Source organism: Notamacropus eugenii, chromosome 3 (genome assembly GCF_028372415.1).
Source record: "Notamacropus eugenii isolate mMacEug1 chromosome 3, mMacEug1.pri_v2, whole genome shotgun sequence".
Taxonomy (NCBI): Eukaryota; Metazoa; Chordata; class Mammalia; order Diprotodontia; family Macropodidae; genus Notamacropus; species Notamacropus eugenii.
In genome coordinates, this window is record NC_092874.1 from 306,881,482 (window position 1) to 306,898,014 (window position 16,533).

Below are 16,533 nucleotides of genomic sequence, written 5' to 3' on the forward strand. Positions count from 1 at the left end.
TCCCAGGAAGGCTACCATCAGATATTGAACTAACATTAATTCCAAACAGGTACTTGATATATGAAGTGAGGGTCTGATAATGGCTCTCACATATTTTTGTCAAATGGACTAAGAGGGCAAGAAGTATAGAGGAGTTGACAGTGAGAACTGATCCTTTGGTCTTGTAAAAGGAATGGAGAAGATACTCACTAGGTCATCATAGAAAAAAATCTCTTAAATTTTCCTTACTTCCGATGTTCAATTTAAAACTCCCATGACCAACTGCCCCTTTGGACAGAGACCATGGGAGGAAGGGCCCTTTGGGCCTCTCCCAAATGGGCAGCAGGGTTGGGTCAGAAGGCAGTCAAGACCCACAGAAGGCCAACTTACCGTGGTCGTCTTTATCCGTCCTCCAGGCTGGGTGCAGGTCCAACCGGATCTATTGATTAACAAGTCACAGCCTTCTCCTTCTAAACAGGGAAGCATGTCACACCACTGCTTGGTTTTTATGATTCGTGCTGTGGAAGAAAAAAAGAAATACAGAGGTGTTGGCCAATAGGCTTTTCCATGTGGACCTGTGGTTATTTTTTTAACATAGGCTTCTCAAACAAATCAGCAAAGTAACACTGGAGGGCTCTCTTGATACGGGGAATCAGAGTTCAAGGAATGTTTTCTCAGGTGTTCTGCTCCAGGACATAGATAGAAAAATAGAAAGAGGACTGGGATCATGAGTTGTAAACTCTCAGTCTGAATTATTGCTGCTACTAAGCTCTGTACCCATGGACAGGTCAACTAATCTCTGGGCCTCAGCTTTCTTATCTGTAACATGGAGGGGGTGGACTCTGACCTTGGAGCTCCTTCCAACTTCAGATCTTTGTTTCCAAGCCCCTTAAAATCTTTGACTTTCAGACATTGTTTTATTCCATTCAATTAAAGAAATATTTATCAAACACCTTCAATGTACAAGCTATTGGAGATAAAAAAAAAAGCAATCCTTGCCCTCAAGGAGCTTCCATTCTACTAAGAGATGATTTCCAACAAACCCTTGAGCTCTTTGTGGATGATTTTAGTCTTTTTCTCTAACTGATCTTCCTGTTTCCAGTCAGCAACAATTCAAAAATTTCCTTCACAATTCTGCCCAAGGGTGAAAAGCTTGTGACCTCTTAGTATAGACAACTCCCAGAAGAACTCAATAGCAAATTGAGATTAACACATTCTCTGCAATTTATCATCTTAGAGAAGAAAGAAGAAATATCCAAATGGCCCCAAATATTCATTCATTTATTACTATTTTCATAAAAACCTGAAAGGTTTGATAATATTAGATAGAAAAGATTAGAATTTTGTTATTCCCAGCTTTTAAGTCAAGTTTCTATCCATTCTATGTTGTAGATCTTCAAATAAAGTTATTTGAAGTTATTTTCAATCATGTCTGACTATCCATGACTCCATTTGGGGCATTCCTGACAAGGATGCTAGAGTGGTTTGCCATTTCCTTCTCCAGATCATTTTATAAAAAGAAAACTGAGGCAAACAGGGTTAAGTGACTTGCCCAGGATCACATAGCTATTAAGTGTCTGAGGCTAGATTTGAGGTGAGGAAGAGGAGTCTTCCTGACTTCAGACCTGGCACTCTATCCCTTGTGTCATCTATACCTCATGTTTTATTTTTCTACTCAGATATTTCCTTAATAAATTCTGCCTCTCAGCAATCAACTGTCTTCTCCCTGCCTCCATATACAGATTTTCTCTCTCCCCCTAGCCTACAAGGGTAAGGACTGTGTCTTGTAGATATGTCAGAAAAATGGAAGAAAAAGGCAGAATAATAGACAATGTATAGTATGGGCTAGGACCACTTCTGAGATTCAGAAGAGAATCCTATAAACATTACAAATATGGCAGCATCCTGGACCACTTTCATGGTCTGGGGAGACCAGGCAGTGTTTGACTTGAGAGAAAAAAAAAAAAAAGAGAAGGATAGTGCAAACACAGTCTTTGATTTTCCCCCAGTATTCTAAATACCATGTTTTCCAAAGTCCCCTTTTTCACTCCTTCTTAGGGTCTTCTCTTTCTTCTCATCTCCATTTTCTGTAACTAATAAAATGCAGCACTGGGGAACTGGAATACACCTTCAATGCCACCCTGATATTACAAGGGGGAAGCTAGAGCTCAGAATGGGGAAATACCTTTCCTAAGGGCCCATGGAGAGTCGGTCCTAGAGAGAGCCCTAGGCTCTTGTTGCTCAATAAGACATGTCCCCTAGTAAGCATTACATATCCCCTGGAATCCTGCTAGTAGAGATATTCTTAAATATGGGACTTCCTACTGAAGCAGTGTGATGTAAAACAAAGAAATTGTGTTAGGATCAGAGACTTCAAGCTAGGAAGAACATTAGAGGCTAACAAGTTAACTTTCCTCTTTATTTTACACATAAGGAAGCTGAGGCAGAGGATCTAGGCCATTAAAGCAATATTTGAATTCAGGTGTATCAGACTCAACTGTTAATTCCACCATTTCAGAAGAATCAGATGGACTTAAAATGTTTAATGGAATATACATAAATATATACACATCAATATACAAACAAATACAGATACAAGTGGAGATATAGCCAATGAAAGGATTTGTTTCATTTGACTGGAGACTTTGCTAAGAGGATTTTCTTTTTTTCTTTTTTTCTTTTTTTTTTTTAGTTGTTCAACTGGAGGTGGAGGTGGTTAGACATGAGTGGGAAATGTTTATTGCCAAAAAATGAAAATTGGGGGCCACATTTTTGAAAAAACCCCCCAGGATTATGAGGAAAGCATTTTGTAAAACCTTCTAGTTCTTCATAATTGGAAGGTTTTGCAGTTTACTCATGATTATTTCTTGAAAAACAAAACAAAAAATGAGGCAATAGGAAGACATTTTGTTAAGGAAATTAGGTTTGGACAAAGAGAAAACTGACGTCTGCCATCTCCATATCATTTGGTAGCAGACTAAACCTAGTGTTTGAATAACTTTGCCTACTTCATGGAAAAACTGAAATATATACAGACCATAGATAGCATCTTTAAGAAGAATGGGGACAATGGACCCTACATCCCAGGATCGAGTAGTATCTGAGGAGAAAGGTAACAGAAAAGCTCTGAGATCAGCTTGAACAGCTTCACTCTAAGGTCACAAAGAAGTACCAAGTTCCAGAATCACTTATAGCACTCAGTGCCTCTGCTGGTGCCAATGTGGACTTAAGACTTTCTAAGCTAGGCTATGCCTGCCTTCAAACCTTCAAGCTGCCAGCCCCTTCTGACTGGCGCCTGGCTGCTGCTTGTGGCATCACTTCCCTGTGAAGGAAATGGTATTCTCTGAACAGTTGTTGTTGTTGTGTTCGTCCATCATTGCCAAAGAAGACCATACCATCTGCCTGAATGGAGATCCAGCTAGTTGGGTAACTCAGTTCCTCCTCTCCTGTCTGTCTCCCCCTCCTCTTCCTTCTCCTATCCAAAGGAAGGTAAATTTGGATGGCCAGAGGATGCGCAGTTAGCTTGGGGTTTACTGGCTAGGCTAGATTTCTTCTTTCCCTTCCCTACCTACTGCACTCTGAAGTCCGTAGATTGGACAACACCAGGTCCCCGCCCAAGCTCCACTTAGGGGCTGTTTTCTGGACCCTCCACGAATAGTAATTGCTGCTCTTTCCCTCTCAGTTTGGTTTAGTTATTTCTTCTTTGGATGATTAAAGGGGCCATTAGTATATATTTACTATGTGTCAGACACGTTGCCAGGTGGTTTACAAACATCTCGTTTGATCTTTGCCACAACCCTGGCAGGCGGGTGCCATTGTAGTTGAAGAAACCAAGGCCAACAGAAGTTGTGACTTTTCCAGGTTCACACAGCTAGAATGTATCTGAAGTTGTATTAGAACTCAAGTCTTCCACACTACAGGTCCAGTGCGCTACCCGTTATGCCACCTAGGAGTGGCAGAGACCATGAACTCAAGGAGCTTAACTTAATCCAGTCAGCATTTATTAAATATCCCAAAAAATCAAATTGATCTAGAAGGGACTAAAGACTCATGGAGGTATAACTTTGAGGCAAAGAGGGAACATCAGAAGTGCAAAGGAAGGGTCTGGACAAAGGGCTGTGAGAAATATGTGCATGTAGAAATCCTAATGGTCCAGTTCCAATGGGGACAACAGTAGGAGCGGATAGCATGGGTCAGAGCTACGTCCTTTTAATGGAAATCTTCTTGTCTGGGTGCTCTGGGAAAATGAGCAATGATTGAACATTCATTTGTTTTCCTCGTTTGTACAAATAGAAAACACAGGGTTCTTCCAGGAGAAGACAAATTTCCTCCTCAACTTTTATTCCACTTTTGCAGCTATGCAGTGGTCACAGATAGCTTATCATTGGGACAGTTGGCAAAGCTTCTTGAAGGCAGGGCAGAGAATGCATCTTTTTCAACTATGTGCCCACTCCAACCAAAAGCATTTGCATAAAGCCCTCTATACCTAGTCCTTACAACAAATATTTCATGATCTAATTGGAAAACGGAATTATAAACATCTACCCCCATCTCCATCAATTTCATCTGTTTCAGAAGATTCTTTCCTTTGATCTCTGACTTGGTTATTCATTGGCTGATCTCTCTTGAGAGTTCTTTTGCTTGCGCATCCATTGTTCATTCAGAAAAATGGTAGCACATATTTCCCTTAGTCCAAATGTATTTTTTTTGGGTGGCAGTAAAAAAAAAAAAAATGGAAAGAAAGCATTGCTCAACATTAAAAAATACAAAAAATTTAAACCCATGAAAAAGATTCAGGATTAAAATAGATAGACTCACAAATCCCTGGAAATCCTATTTGCAGTGGCTGAGAAAGGAATTTTATAAATAAGAAGAAAAGATTTGACTGTAGCATCCATCTCCCCAGGATCCAGAAAAGAAGAAATGAAGAGGTAGAAGCTTGCTTTAGAGTCATGTGATGGATGCCCAAGCTAGGGAAGAATTTGAGACACAAATGGATGGTCAGGCCAACACAAATGGAGGGGCTGGCCAACACAAATGGATTGGCTGGCCAACTCCAGACTCTATTGGTTAAAAAGCAGTGGTGCTGACAGGACGCCACCTGGGTCACTGTGATTTCATAAGCAGCCATAGTGTGTCTTCACAGAAGTGATTTGTTGGGCTGGCCCAGTGGTCTCGAGCATTAATCTCCTTTACTGCTCAGTGAGGAACAATCACAGTCTAGGACTGTCTTTTTAGGGCAGACACAAGTGCTTGGACAAAACCCAAAGAGAACATCGGAAATAGGGCTAATTCACAGAGGGCTGGATGGACTTAATTACAGGCAAATGCATCACTGCACAGAAAGCAACAAAGATATTCTAGGGCAGGAGCTCCAGGAGAAGAAATCTTCAGAATAAATGGCTATAAAACAGAAAGAATCCTGGAAAAGAAGCTGAAGGACAAGGTTGGAATTACACATCTGCAGCATACTCCTCCAGTCACCTTGAGCCAGAAACATATATACTCTGAACCTCAGTCTTTTATCTGTAAAATGGGAGGACTGTAAAATTGAAGAGTCCCTAAAAATCCCTTCTTGCTCCAAGTCTGTTAAGTGGGCCTTCCTTTCAGATCTTTCTTATTCATTCTGCAGAATCCAGTAGAATATAAGTCCCTTGAGGACAGGGACACTTTTTTTTAAAAAACATGCCTTTTTATTCTGAGTGCCTAGAACCAAATTTTCTCCCTAGAAGATGCATAATAAATGTTGGTTGAATTGAGCTTCATTGAGCCATGAGATTCGTTTTCATCACTGAGACCTCAAAAGTCAGCTATTCCAAATTTGTCATTTTATAGACGAGTTCCATTTATTCAATTAAAAATGCCAAAATACTTACTATGTGACAAATTCGTGTTGTCTTGAAGCTCAGAGCCTCCCTATGGTGGCAGGAAATCAATGAATAAACACCAATTTAAGCACCTACTATGTGCCAGGTTCTGTTGTAGGCTCTGGAAAAAAGAGCCATTCCCTGTGTTCAAGGAGAACATTTCAGTCTTTTCACTCATGGAACATTTCTTAGTACCTCTTATGTGCCAAGCACCATGCTATGGAGAGATGTAGGGCATCCCTGATCTCATGCAATTATTAGTCTAGTTTGGGAGACAAACCATATATTGGTTAAGTGATTCAACATTTATTGGACACTTCTGTATACATCACACTGGACTCAAGTCATTCTCATGGGGGAATAAAATGACAAAAAAAATTAATTCCTAACTTTGACCCCCAAAAATCATTGTTTTGGGGGTTGAGGGGAAGGGAGGCATGAACACAGATGAGTGAATAGAGAGTGAACTGAGGAGGGACAAAAGTTTAAAAATAGAGGAAGGAGAAAGGTTTTTCAGGGAAACTCTTACCTGAACTGAGCCTTGAAGGCAAATCGAGAATTTATGAAGCTGTGAACAGGGAGAGTATTCTAGACACAGCGTGTGGCTAGTTTAAGCAAATTCATGGAGATGGCAGATGGGTTCCTTTCACTCATTCACTAAACATTTACCAAGAATGTATTAGATGTAAGTTTCTATGACAGGCACTCTCAGGAAGTGTGTAAGAGCTTAAGACATGAACTATTAATTGGAGAAGCACGATTTTCATCCATTTATCCATTCATTCATCAGTATTGATAGCTCACAGAACAACTTAGTTTGGGTGACTGGTGCTGGGAAAATACATATATCAATCAGACACAATCTTTTCCCTTCAGGGTTTCCAACCTTGTGAGGGTGGATATTATCAAGAACACAAATACATACAATGTAAGTTAGAACATGGAAAGTGCAAACAAAAAAAAGCTAAAGGCTAAGAGAAGGAATTAGGGATGTAGGCCAAAAACAGGCAGTCAGCAGATCAGGAGGTAAGGGCTAACTCAGAATGACAGAAGACAGCACCGAAGGCAACATCAGGGGGAACTTACATAAGCTATCATCAAACAAGTGGGACAGTATTTAGAGTAAAGTAAATTCTGCAGACCTGGGTTCTAATTCTACCTCCCTTCCCTGGGTCTCAGTTTCATAAACTGTAAAATAAAGAAATTGGTGGCTGTCATGGTTTATCCAATTCTGCATTCTGTGATCCTATGAAAGAACACATATTGTGGGTAAGTGGGGGAGGGATTGCAGAAGATCAGGAAACTCATCTTGAAAAAGACAGTATGTGAAAAGGGTAAAGTTTGGGAAAGGGGAGCTGGTGGAGGAAGATTGACCAGTGGTCATGCTCTCTTTGGCTCTCGTCAGTCTACATCTGAAATGTGGTATTCACTGCTTTGGAAGGTATTTGAGGGAAAGTGCTGACAAAGTGGAGAGTGGTCAGAAAGGGACAACCAAGATGGTAAGAGGATTGAAGAGCCTTGCATAGGAGTGGAGCCAGAGGCACTAGTGATGCTGATCCAGAAATGAAGCTATGGGCTCTACCCAGGGTGGAGACCAGAGCCAGACAGCAGATGTCTAGTCTGGTCAGGATACATCTGTCCTGGTGGTTGCTGTCCTTCATCTTCAAAGAGGACCAAAATGACATCACCATGATAAAGTGAAATTTCAGTGTGCCTGAGTGTGGCTGATCAGACCAATATGAGCTCGAAATGTTCTACCACAGGTTGGGCACAGATAGTCCCTGTGAACATTTGGGGTGGATACCCAAAATTTGCACATCCTACATTTCTTTTGTGCTGTCTCAATCTGTCCTAGAAGGTAGGTGGATGTTGGGTCTGAGGAGAAGCCGTAGGGGAGACATTATGCCTGTCTTCAAGTATTTAAAGTGTTGTCACATGGAAGCAGAACCAGGTACGTTTTATTTATTGTATGTGTGTGTGTATGTATTTACTAACTTTATATTATCATTTATATAATGTTACAGAATTAATTTTATCTTAATGTTATGTATATTTTTATGGAAAGTTGCTTTTTCCTCTTAGAATGCCAGCTCATCCTACGTATGGATTGTTTCATTTTTGGTACTCACATACCAAGCATCTGGGTATACAGTAGGCTCTTAGATACTTGTTAACTGATTGATCAGAGGATAATGAAGGGAAATGAACTGGCATGAATAGAGTTGAGTTAAATTCATGACAATTAGAACTAAAGCAGAAGTGGATGAGCTGCCTCCTCAGCTTTCCCCTCGTGATGACTTCAACCAAAGATGGGATAATTACTCCTAGGGACTGCTGGAAAGGGAATTATCAATCAAATACACATCCAGCCAGAGGACCCTTGGGATCTTCCAATTCTAATTTTCTCATGGAATGGGAAGCCACCACAGACATCTGAGTGATAAGCATCTAAAGAACTGGGCCTGGAATCAGGAAAACTGGAGTTCAAATCCATTCTCCAATACTTCCTAGTTGTGTGACCCTGGGCAAGTCATTTCATCTCAAATGCCTCTATGCTAGGTTTCAGTAATTGTGTGCTTATTCTTAGTGCCAGGCCCTGTCTGTCACAGCGCCTGGAATGGAACACGCATTTAATAAATGCCAGTTGGCTGATTAATGGCTCACACAGGTAAGGGAGCATACCTCAGGTACAGGGCTAGAGCACCATGCTCAGATTATTCTTGTTTTTGCCTTCTATTAAGTAAAAGTCATGAATACTCTCGCTTTTGCCTTCTAGGTCAGCAAATATTTTATGTTTAAGAGTTAATGGTGCCAGGTGACTGATTTTGCAGAGATGGGTAGGACGTTGATAGAGGCTTAGGAAATCCCTGTCCTATATATATGTCCCACAGTTACCCCTAGCACTCTGAATGAGTGAATAGTAGCCATGTGCTTTTAATTATGGCTGACCTTGATAGAGGTAAGATGAGACAGTTACCTACAGGAGAGAGAGAGAGAGAGAGAGAGAGAGAGAGAGAGAGAGAGAGAGAGAGAGAGAGAGAGAGAGAGAGAGAGAGAGAGACAGAGACAGAGAGACAGAGAGACAGAGACAGAGAGACAGAGACAGAGAGAGACAGAGAGAGACAGAGAGACAGAAACAGAGAGACAGAGACAGAGAGATATGATGATGTGTCTGGGAATAACTGGGCTGTACATAAAATCACCAAATCTCCAAACAGTCTCAGCAGCCATCTAACGCCATCTTTATCTGTTCTAAAACATCATTCCCAATAAGGAGTCCACTGACTACCACTTGAAGATCTCCGGTGCTGAGGACGTCATCACCTCCAAAGTGAATGCATTCCAATTTTGACACTTCCAATTGGTAGTCTGTTTTTTTATATATATTAAGCTAACATTTCCATATATTGCTCATCACTTTCCACCAGGTTGCTCAGCCAGACTTTATCATTGTTCCAGAAACTCATCCTCCTGCATGATCATATCATCTCTGAAACTCCCACCCCCTCACTAGCTTCTGCCCTTTGGGCTTGTCCTTCTCTCTGATTTGGGAGGAGGGAGGATGAACATGAGAGAACTCCCCTCAGAGCCTCTATTGAAGGAGGAGGCCCAGAAAAGACAACTGGTCACTTACTACCTGGCTACAGGACTTCATCTTGCCTCCATACTGGATCCCTCCCTCCCCAGTCCCCCAGTATGTATTTGAGTCTCTGTTGATGTGTTTTCCCTCATCAGATTGTCAGCTCCATGGGAACAGGGATTGTTCTTGCCTTTCTTTGTATTTACAGACTTTACCAAAGTCCCTAGTACACACTAGGTGTTCCATAAATGTTAAGTGACTGATGGAGTCCCAGTTGTGCCTTTGGAGGTCCATCAGAACATCCCACATGACAGCCCTTCAAATGCCTGAAGCCAGCTAACATGTCCTAACATTTTTTCTACTCAGGGATAGAGATTTCCAGTTCCTTCACTTGATCCTCACTGGATTGCAAACTCAGCATGAGTCAATGGTCCTGCCCCCAAATGGAATGTGATCTCACATTGCATTATGAGAGGTTGAGCTCCTCAGATGAAGTGCTGATTCCTCCCATTAAAAATGACTTTTCACAGAAGACTTTATAGAGAAGATGACTTGGCGTTGGTCTAATTCACCCTCTGAGAGTCTGAGCAACAGGGGGACACCAGCCACTTCTCACCCATTTATGGCTTCCAACTTACACCAGTTAGAACCTCAGCTCCTAGCAGGTGTGGAGAGCACTGGACATGTGGTCCAGAAGAACTGGATTTAAATCCTGCCTCCAATACTTACTTAGCCTGTTTTCTCAGTTTCCTTGTCTGTAAAATGATACCTATAATAAAAGCTACCTTTCAAGGGTGAGGACATGATGGGATAATATTCGTATATTACTTTGTAAACATTAAAGTTCTATATAAATGCTAGAAATTATTATTAGGAACAATAACATGGACAGCATTTAATGATAATAAACCATGCAGTAGTATAGCTGTATGACTATTGACATGCCCCTCATTTTTCTAAACTTGTTTCCTCATTTCTCACACAGGGCCCATGATCCTTGCCTTCCGTTGCTCATGGGGCATGTGGATGGGCCAGAGGGAAGGGTAAGTGAGAATGCTGCTTTGTAACCCCAAAGGGCTGCTCATTTGGGAGGGGCTGGTCATCAAAGGGACCAGGGCTGCTCTCTGTGCCCTGTGGGCTGGGGTTCGATCAGGGGATGCACAATGCTTTTCTGTTCCCTCTCCTCCTGGCTGCCTTCTCTCACCAGCTGGGTCACCCTACCCTGAGGCCATGCCCCCTTTCTGCTTAATCCACCCCGAGTCCCAGCCCAGAGCCATAATCCCCATCAACAAAAGGGCCTTGTCAGCCACAGGGTTATAGTTTCAGTTCCCATCCGTTCTCTGGGGAGATGCCTTTCCTCTCCATTCCAGTGGTCAGGAAAGAGGCCAGTAGGGCGAGGAAAGGTCTTCCTTTGCTGGGCACACTAGTGACCAAGAAGGAGTAGATAGGAGCAGCCTGGGAGATCTTTGCTGAGCACCCACCTCTGTGGGGCATTTTGGCAATGCCTGGCACCTGTTTGGCACAGAGTCTTAGTGAAGCAATCTTGCAGAGTCCTCCTTAACAATAGCCAGAAACCACAGGACCAGACATTTGGAGCTGAAAGTCCCTAGTGCAAACCTCTCCTTTTATAGACAAGGAAACTGAATCTCAGAGTGGGTAGACTGGCTTCCCTCAATGAACACTGTATAGTAATCTACAGAGCCAAGACTTCAGAGTCAGTTCCATGACTGAGATGAGCCCTCTGTGCCTGCTGTGGACAGGGCCACTTCATGTACTAGGCTGGTACACTCAGCTCTAGGCCTTTTACATATCCTACCTGGCTTTACCACCGAGATGAGGGGCAGCTGACCTATGGCCGTCTACTTCGGGCACCTTGCTCAGACAGTCACAAGGCTTTTGAAAAATACAAAGGTAGGAGAGAGGAGATGGAAACATGCAAATAAGTATTTATTATCCACCTACTATGTGCCAGCCTCTGTTAAGTGCTTTGAGATTATGATATTAAGAGAATTTGATATGAAGGATTATCATTTAATCCTTATAACAACCCTGGGAGGCAGGTACTATTATTATCCCCACTTTACAATTGAAGAAACTGAGGCAGACAGCAGTTCAGTGATCTGCCCAGGGTTACACAGGGAGGAAGTGTGAGAGACTGGCTCTGAATTCAAGATTTCATGGCTTCAGGCTCAGACCTCTATCTCTGTGCCACCACCTGTTTCATGAAGTGACAATTAACATGGGGTTCAGAAATACTGACATCATTAAGTGACATTCTTATAATGGCTTGAGGAGACAAAGTCCTTTATGGGCATTTATTTCATTCTGTCCTCACCTGATGAGTGACACTGCATTATTATTTCCATCTTACAGAGATGAAAGCTGAGTCCCAGAAAAGGAAAGGGACTTGGTCAGGGTCACATGGCAAATAGGTGAAAAAGCCAGGGCCCGAACTCGTTTTCCAAGGCTCTCTCTTAGTGCCACATGATGTGAGGGTCCCAACTTTGTGAGATTCCCCTAACACCCTTCTCAGCACAGGAAATATCTGTGTGTGTGCACGCCTGCACATGGTGTCTACGTATATATTCATGTATGTATATATGTATGAAAACACACAGATATGTGTGTACATATCATCTATGCCACATACATTAGTAAAATAAAAAAGAAAGGACAGAATTAATAGCCTTTGTTTGCCTTAATCCATTGAAGAAGGAAATGGCAAACCACTCCAGGATTTTTGACAAGAAAATCCCATGGACAGGAAGGTACATTGAGTCATAAAGATTCGGACATGACAACAATTGAGAATCATGAAAGTGCATATCCATTATAAAAGATGTAAATCCAGTAAACAAACCCAACAGAAAAGAGAAAATCTTGCAAAGTACAGGAGAAATAACTGGGTGGACTCAAAGCTGCTGCCCAGATAATAAGACCTGAAGCTGCCTCTTTTTCCTTCCCCAGAAGGAAACGGTGAGTATGATGTACGGAAAAATGGGGGAGAAATGAATGCCTTCTGCTAGCAGCCAAGAAGGTACACAGGACCATTTCAATCCATTTACATTGATGAGGAAAGGATTCTGAATCATGTTCGAAGGATCCCTCAAGCCCTAACCTCCACACTGGACACAGAATAGTAACTGGAGTACTACAGGAGTCCTGAAGAAGAAAAGGCTGGCCCCACTTTTAGCAAAAGCAACTGGAAAGTCCTTACGTATAAAAGAGATGAAGTCTAGGGAGATTTCTTGTACTTGGCTTTCTAAAGGCCTGCCTCAGGATCTGTTGAACAGCTCCATCACCTGGAGCACTCCCTCATTGATCTACTAATTGAATGATTCATTCATTCATTCATTCACCAATCACTCCAGAAACTCCTTGTCAGCCCTTTGAAAATCATGGCCACCATCCCCAAATGTACTCTGTTTTCCCAAACTGTCCTAAAATGACAAAAAAAAAATCTACTTTGCTTGTGCCTCATTCTATGGGTTAACAAAGTGAGGCAGAGAAGCCTAAGATTTAGGACAGGAAAAAACCTTCCAGAACATTTACTCCAATCCCCTCAGGTTACAGGTTACTGAATCCTAGACATCTAGGGTCAAAGGGGCAGGGCTCTGACCTTGGGTTTTCTAACTCCAGTTTCAGTGCTCTTGCCACCATGCTACCCTGTTTTTCTTATTTGTGGAAGACTCAAAGGAGTGTGTGACTTTCAAAACTTCTGCTATTGTATCTGTTGGCAGGGCCATGTTGTGTACCCAGGTATGGGGCCTCATCTCTGATTCTTCTTGGATTCGTCTCTCTCCGTTATCACCATTTCCAACCTTCCCCCCAAGTCCTATCAGATGTATCTACATGCAGGGCTGTCATCCCCATGTATACCTCTCTGTCTACACAGGCCAGCTAATGTCCCCTTCCCCTCTGACGTAAAACCCTCTAATACCCTACGACCTGAATCATAACATTGGATTTAGCTGTCTTAGGGATCAGAGAATCATAGATTTAGAGTGGGAGGGGCTCAGAAAAAAGTTCACCAGCCCTCTCCCTTTACAGATGGGGAAACTAAGATAGGGGATAGTTAAGTGTTTTGCTTAAGGGCACAAAATGTACAAGCCTCAGAGGCAGAATCTAAATCCAGGTCATCTGACTCTAAAGCCAGTGGGCTGTACCATATCGCCTCAGGGATTTAGTCCAATTTACTCATTTTCATATGAAGAAACTGGGCTCCAGATGAGTGAACTGAAAGGAAAAGGGGGAAGGGGGAAAGGGAAGGAAATGCATTTATAGAACAGGAACAATGAGCCAGGTACTGAAATGTGTGGTTTACAATTATCATCTCATTTGATCCTCTCAATGACCCTGGAATGTAAGTCCTATTAAGACCCTCATTTTACATTTCAGGAAACTGAGGCAAAGAGAAGTTAAATGAAAAGCCCAGGATTATGTAGCTAGTATCTCAGGCTGGATTTGGAAGGATTTATCTCCAAAGTCTCAGGAATAGTAAGTAGAGTCATGATTTGATCCCAAAGTAACAGATTCCAAATGGAGTAAATTTCCCACTGGACCACACTGCCTCTCTGGTCTCTTTGTCCAGTGTCTCACCCTTCAAATAGGTCTGCACGCTCCAAACCCAAATGGGCAAGTCTGATGATGTCACTTTGTATCTCAAAAGCCTTTAATGGTCCTTTTCCTTAAGAGATAGAATCTTTCAGAACGGCATCCTGGTGACCTGACAAGTTGACCCCTATTGTATCCTCTTTTGAGTCATAATCGGGGTGATTCTCCTTATGTTTTCTGTTCCTTCCCAACACTAGAATCACTGTTTGTCTCTCCCTAAAATCCTCTTGCTATTTTCATATCCATGGGCCTGTTCTACCAAACCAGGAAGCCCTAGTGGACCCTACACTCAATATGGGTCAATAGTGTGACATGGGAGCTGAAAGAGTGCTACATGAAGAAAAGTAAAGTGTCCAGAATGAAGCAGGAGTGATGTATGTGGAGAACTGGTTGTTTCTTTGTACTTAATTAATCAATCAAAAATCAGTTGTTAAGTGGTTACTAGAGTAGTGATCAAGGACAAACTGTTCAGCAGTAGGTTAAATTAGATACCTTTGAAGGGCCCTTACTGCCCTGAGACTTTATGATCCTATGAACCAACTCATTTCTTATGCCTCTCTAAGGGCAAGGGTTATTTCTTTACCTTTTTATCATGAAACTTTTGTATAGGATTGAGTCCATTTCACATATTTAATAAATACTAGTTGGATTGCCTTAACTGTTGTTAATAACTATTGTTCCAAATTAAGATGCACATTCCGTGCTCCCCTTTATGCTGACAGAGAATTCTCTATCTTCCCTGACACCTCTTGGAGAGCAGTTGAGTGCTCACACAATTTGTACTCAGAAAGGAGGGGGTTGACTCCTCCTCCATTCTCAACATCTCAATGATGAGGCTCATGTTGATAAAAATCACTTAAGCCATAAAATTTCCCTCTGAAGAAAATAGACAATGTTATTACTCAGGAAAGCCATTAACTCATGGCTTTGTTAAGGAATGTTCAAAACAGAGTCCCTTACCTCCCTTCATGAATATAAATTCTTAACATAAAACCCATCCCCAGGCTTGGTGCCATTTCCCTCACAGGCAGATAGGGAGGCTGCCTTGTCAGCAGAAATGAATTCCTCAGGTGTGGTGTGGGGGCAGCAAACACATGGGGTAATTAGACAGAAGTAATGGGTTGTAACTTGCAGGGGCACACTGTGTGTGTGTGTGTGTGTGTGTGTGTGTGTGTGTATGTGTCTATGTGTGTGTGTGTGTGTGTGTGTGTGTGTGTGAGAAAGAGAGAGACAGACGGAGAGAGAGGATGAAGAAAGAGGATGAGAGAGAAGAAAGAGGTGCGTTAGAGAGGAAGGATAGAAAGGAGATAAGAGAGAAAAAAAGAGAAGATGTGAGTGAGTGTGTGTGTGTGTGTGTGTGTGTGTGTGTATGTGATAGAGAGAATTCACACTTTTTAAAGAAGAGGTCTCTCTAGCATCAGCCAAAATGCCTATAAGGAGAGGCAAGCCAAATAGTGGCATAGAAAGCTCCGAGGGTTAGGAATCAGAAGAGAAGAGTGGAGTCCCAGTTTTGATCTTCAAAAATGTTTTGACTTTAAATGATATTATTCTCCCCTTTATGCCTCAGTTTTCTCCTCTGTGAAATGAGGGAGGTTGAAATGGCTGACTTATAAAGTCCCTTCTGCTCTGAATTTATGAGCCTACAACTGAATGCCAATCAAATTTAAACTGGGTGTGGGGTCAGTGGGGGCTTTATAGAATCAGAAAAGAGGTCATCAGGTACAATCTTCTCATTTTATAGATCAATGAATCAGTGAAAAAACAAGCATACAAAGATAAGGAAACTGAGTCCTAGCAGGGTGCCATTGATAAAGTTACACTGCCACTAAGTGGCAGAATCAAGACTGAAATCTCAGGCTATTTTTCTCCTTCAAATAGAGTCAATCATGGCCTGAACAGCTAAGCCCAGTTGGGGGACCAGGTGGAGGACTAAGGAGTCTTTGCTTGAGGCACAGGAGCCAAAGGAAACACTCCCCTCTCCATAGTCTCATCCCTATCTCAAGTATGAAAAACACATCAAAATCCTTCCTGGTGGTATCATGATTATGATGAAATGTGAGATCACATCCTCTGAAAAGCTCAGACAGATATTCTAGTACAGAGAGAAAATTCATTGCATTCATGTCAGAAGAAGGAAATCAATGTTGGCTTTCAGTTCACTTGGCATTTTTTTTTTTTTGGTCCAATTGAATTTACAGGAGAAGGGAGGAATAGGAAGGCCTCTGTCCACAATATCAATGACTTCTAACTCATGTGCTTCACCAACTGAGTTCAAATCTCACCTCTGACACTTGACACTCACTAGCTGAGTGACCTTGGGCAAGTCACTTAACCCCAATTACCTCATCCTGGTTATCACCAGTCATTCTGAGGAATATCTGGTCACTGGATTCAGATGACTTTGGAGGAGAAGTGAGACTGGTGACCTGCACAGCCCTCCCTCACTCAAAACAAAGTCAAGTGCAAGTCACATCATTATTTCTCTGATGGCGT

The 16,533-nt window shown here is 42.1% G+C and overlaps 1 protein-coding gene across 4 annotated transcripts in view; it reads right to left on the reverse strand.

The window, feature by feature from the left end:
- The window catches only part of TAFA5 (TAFA chemokine like family member 5), a 598,737-nt gene that overhangs the window by 73,160 nt on the left and 509,044 nt on the right, over positions 1 to 16,533 (reverse strand). For all 4 annotated transcript variants that reach the window (XM_072596549.1, XM_072596551.1, XM_072596553.1 and 1 more), the window contains exon 3: positions 370 to 497. In XM_072596549.1, the coding sequence (XP_072452650.1) occupies positions 370 to 497 (128 nt within the window). The remainder of the gene's footprint in view (positions 1 to 369; positions 498 to 16,533) is intronic.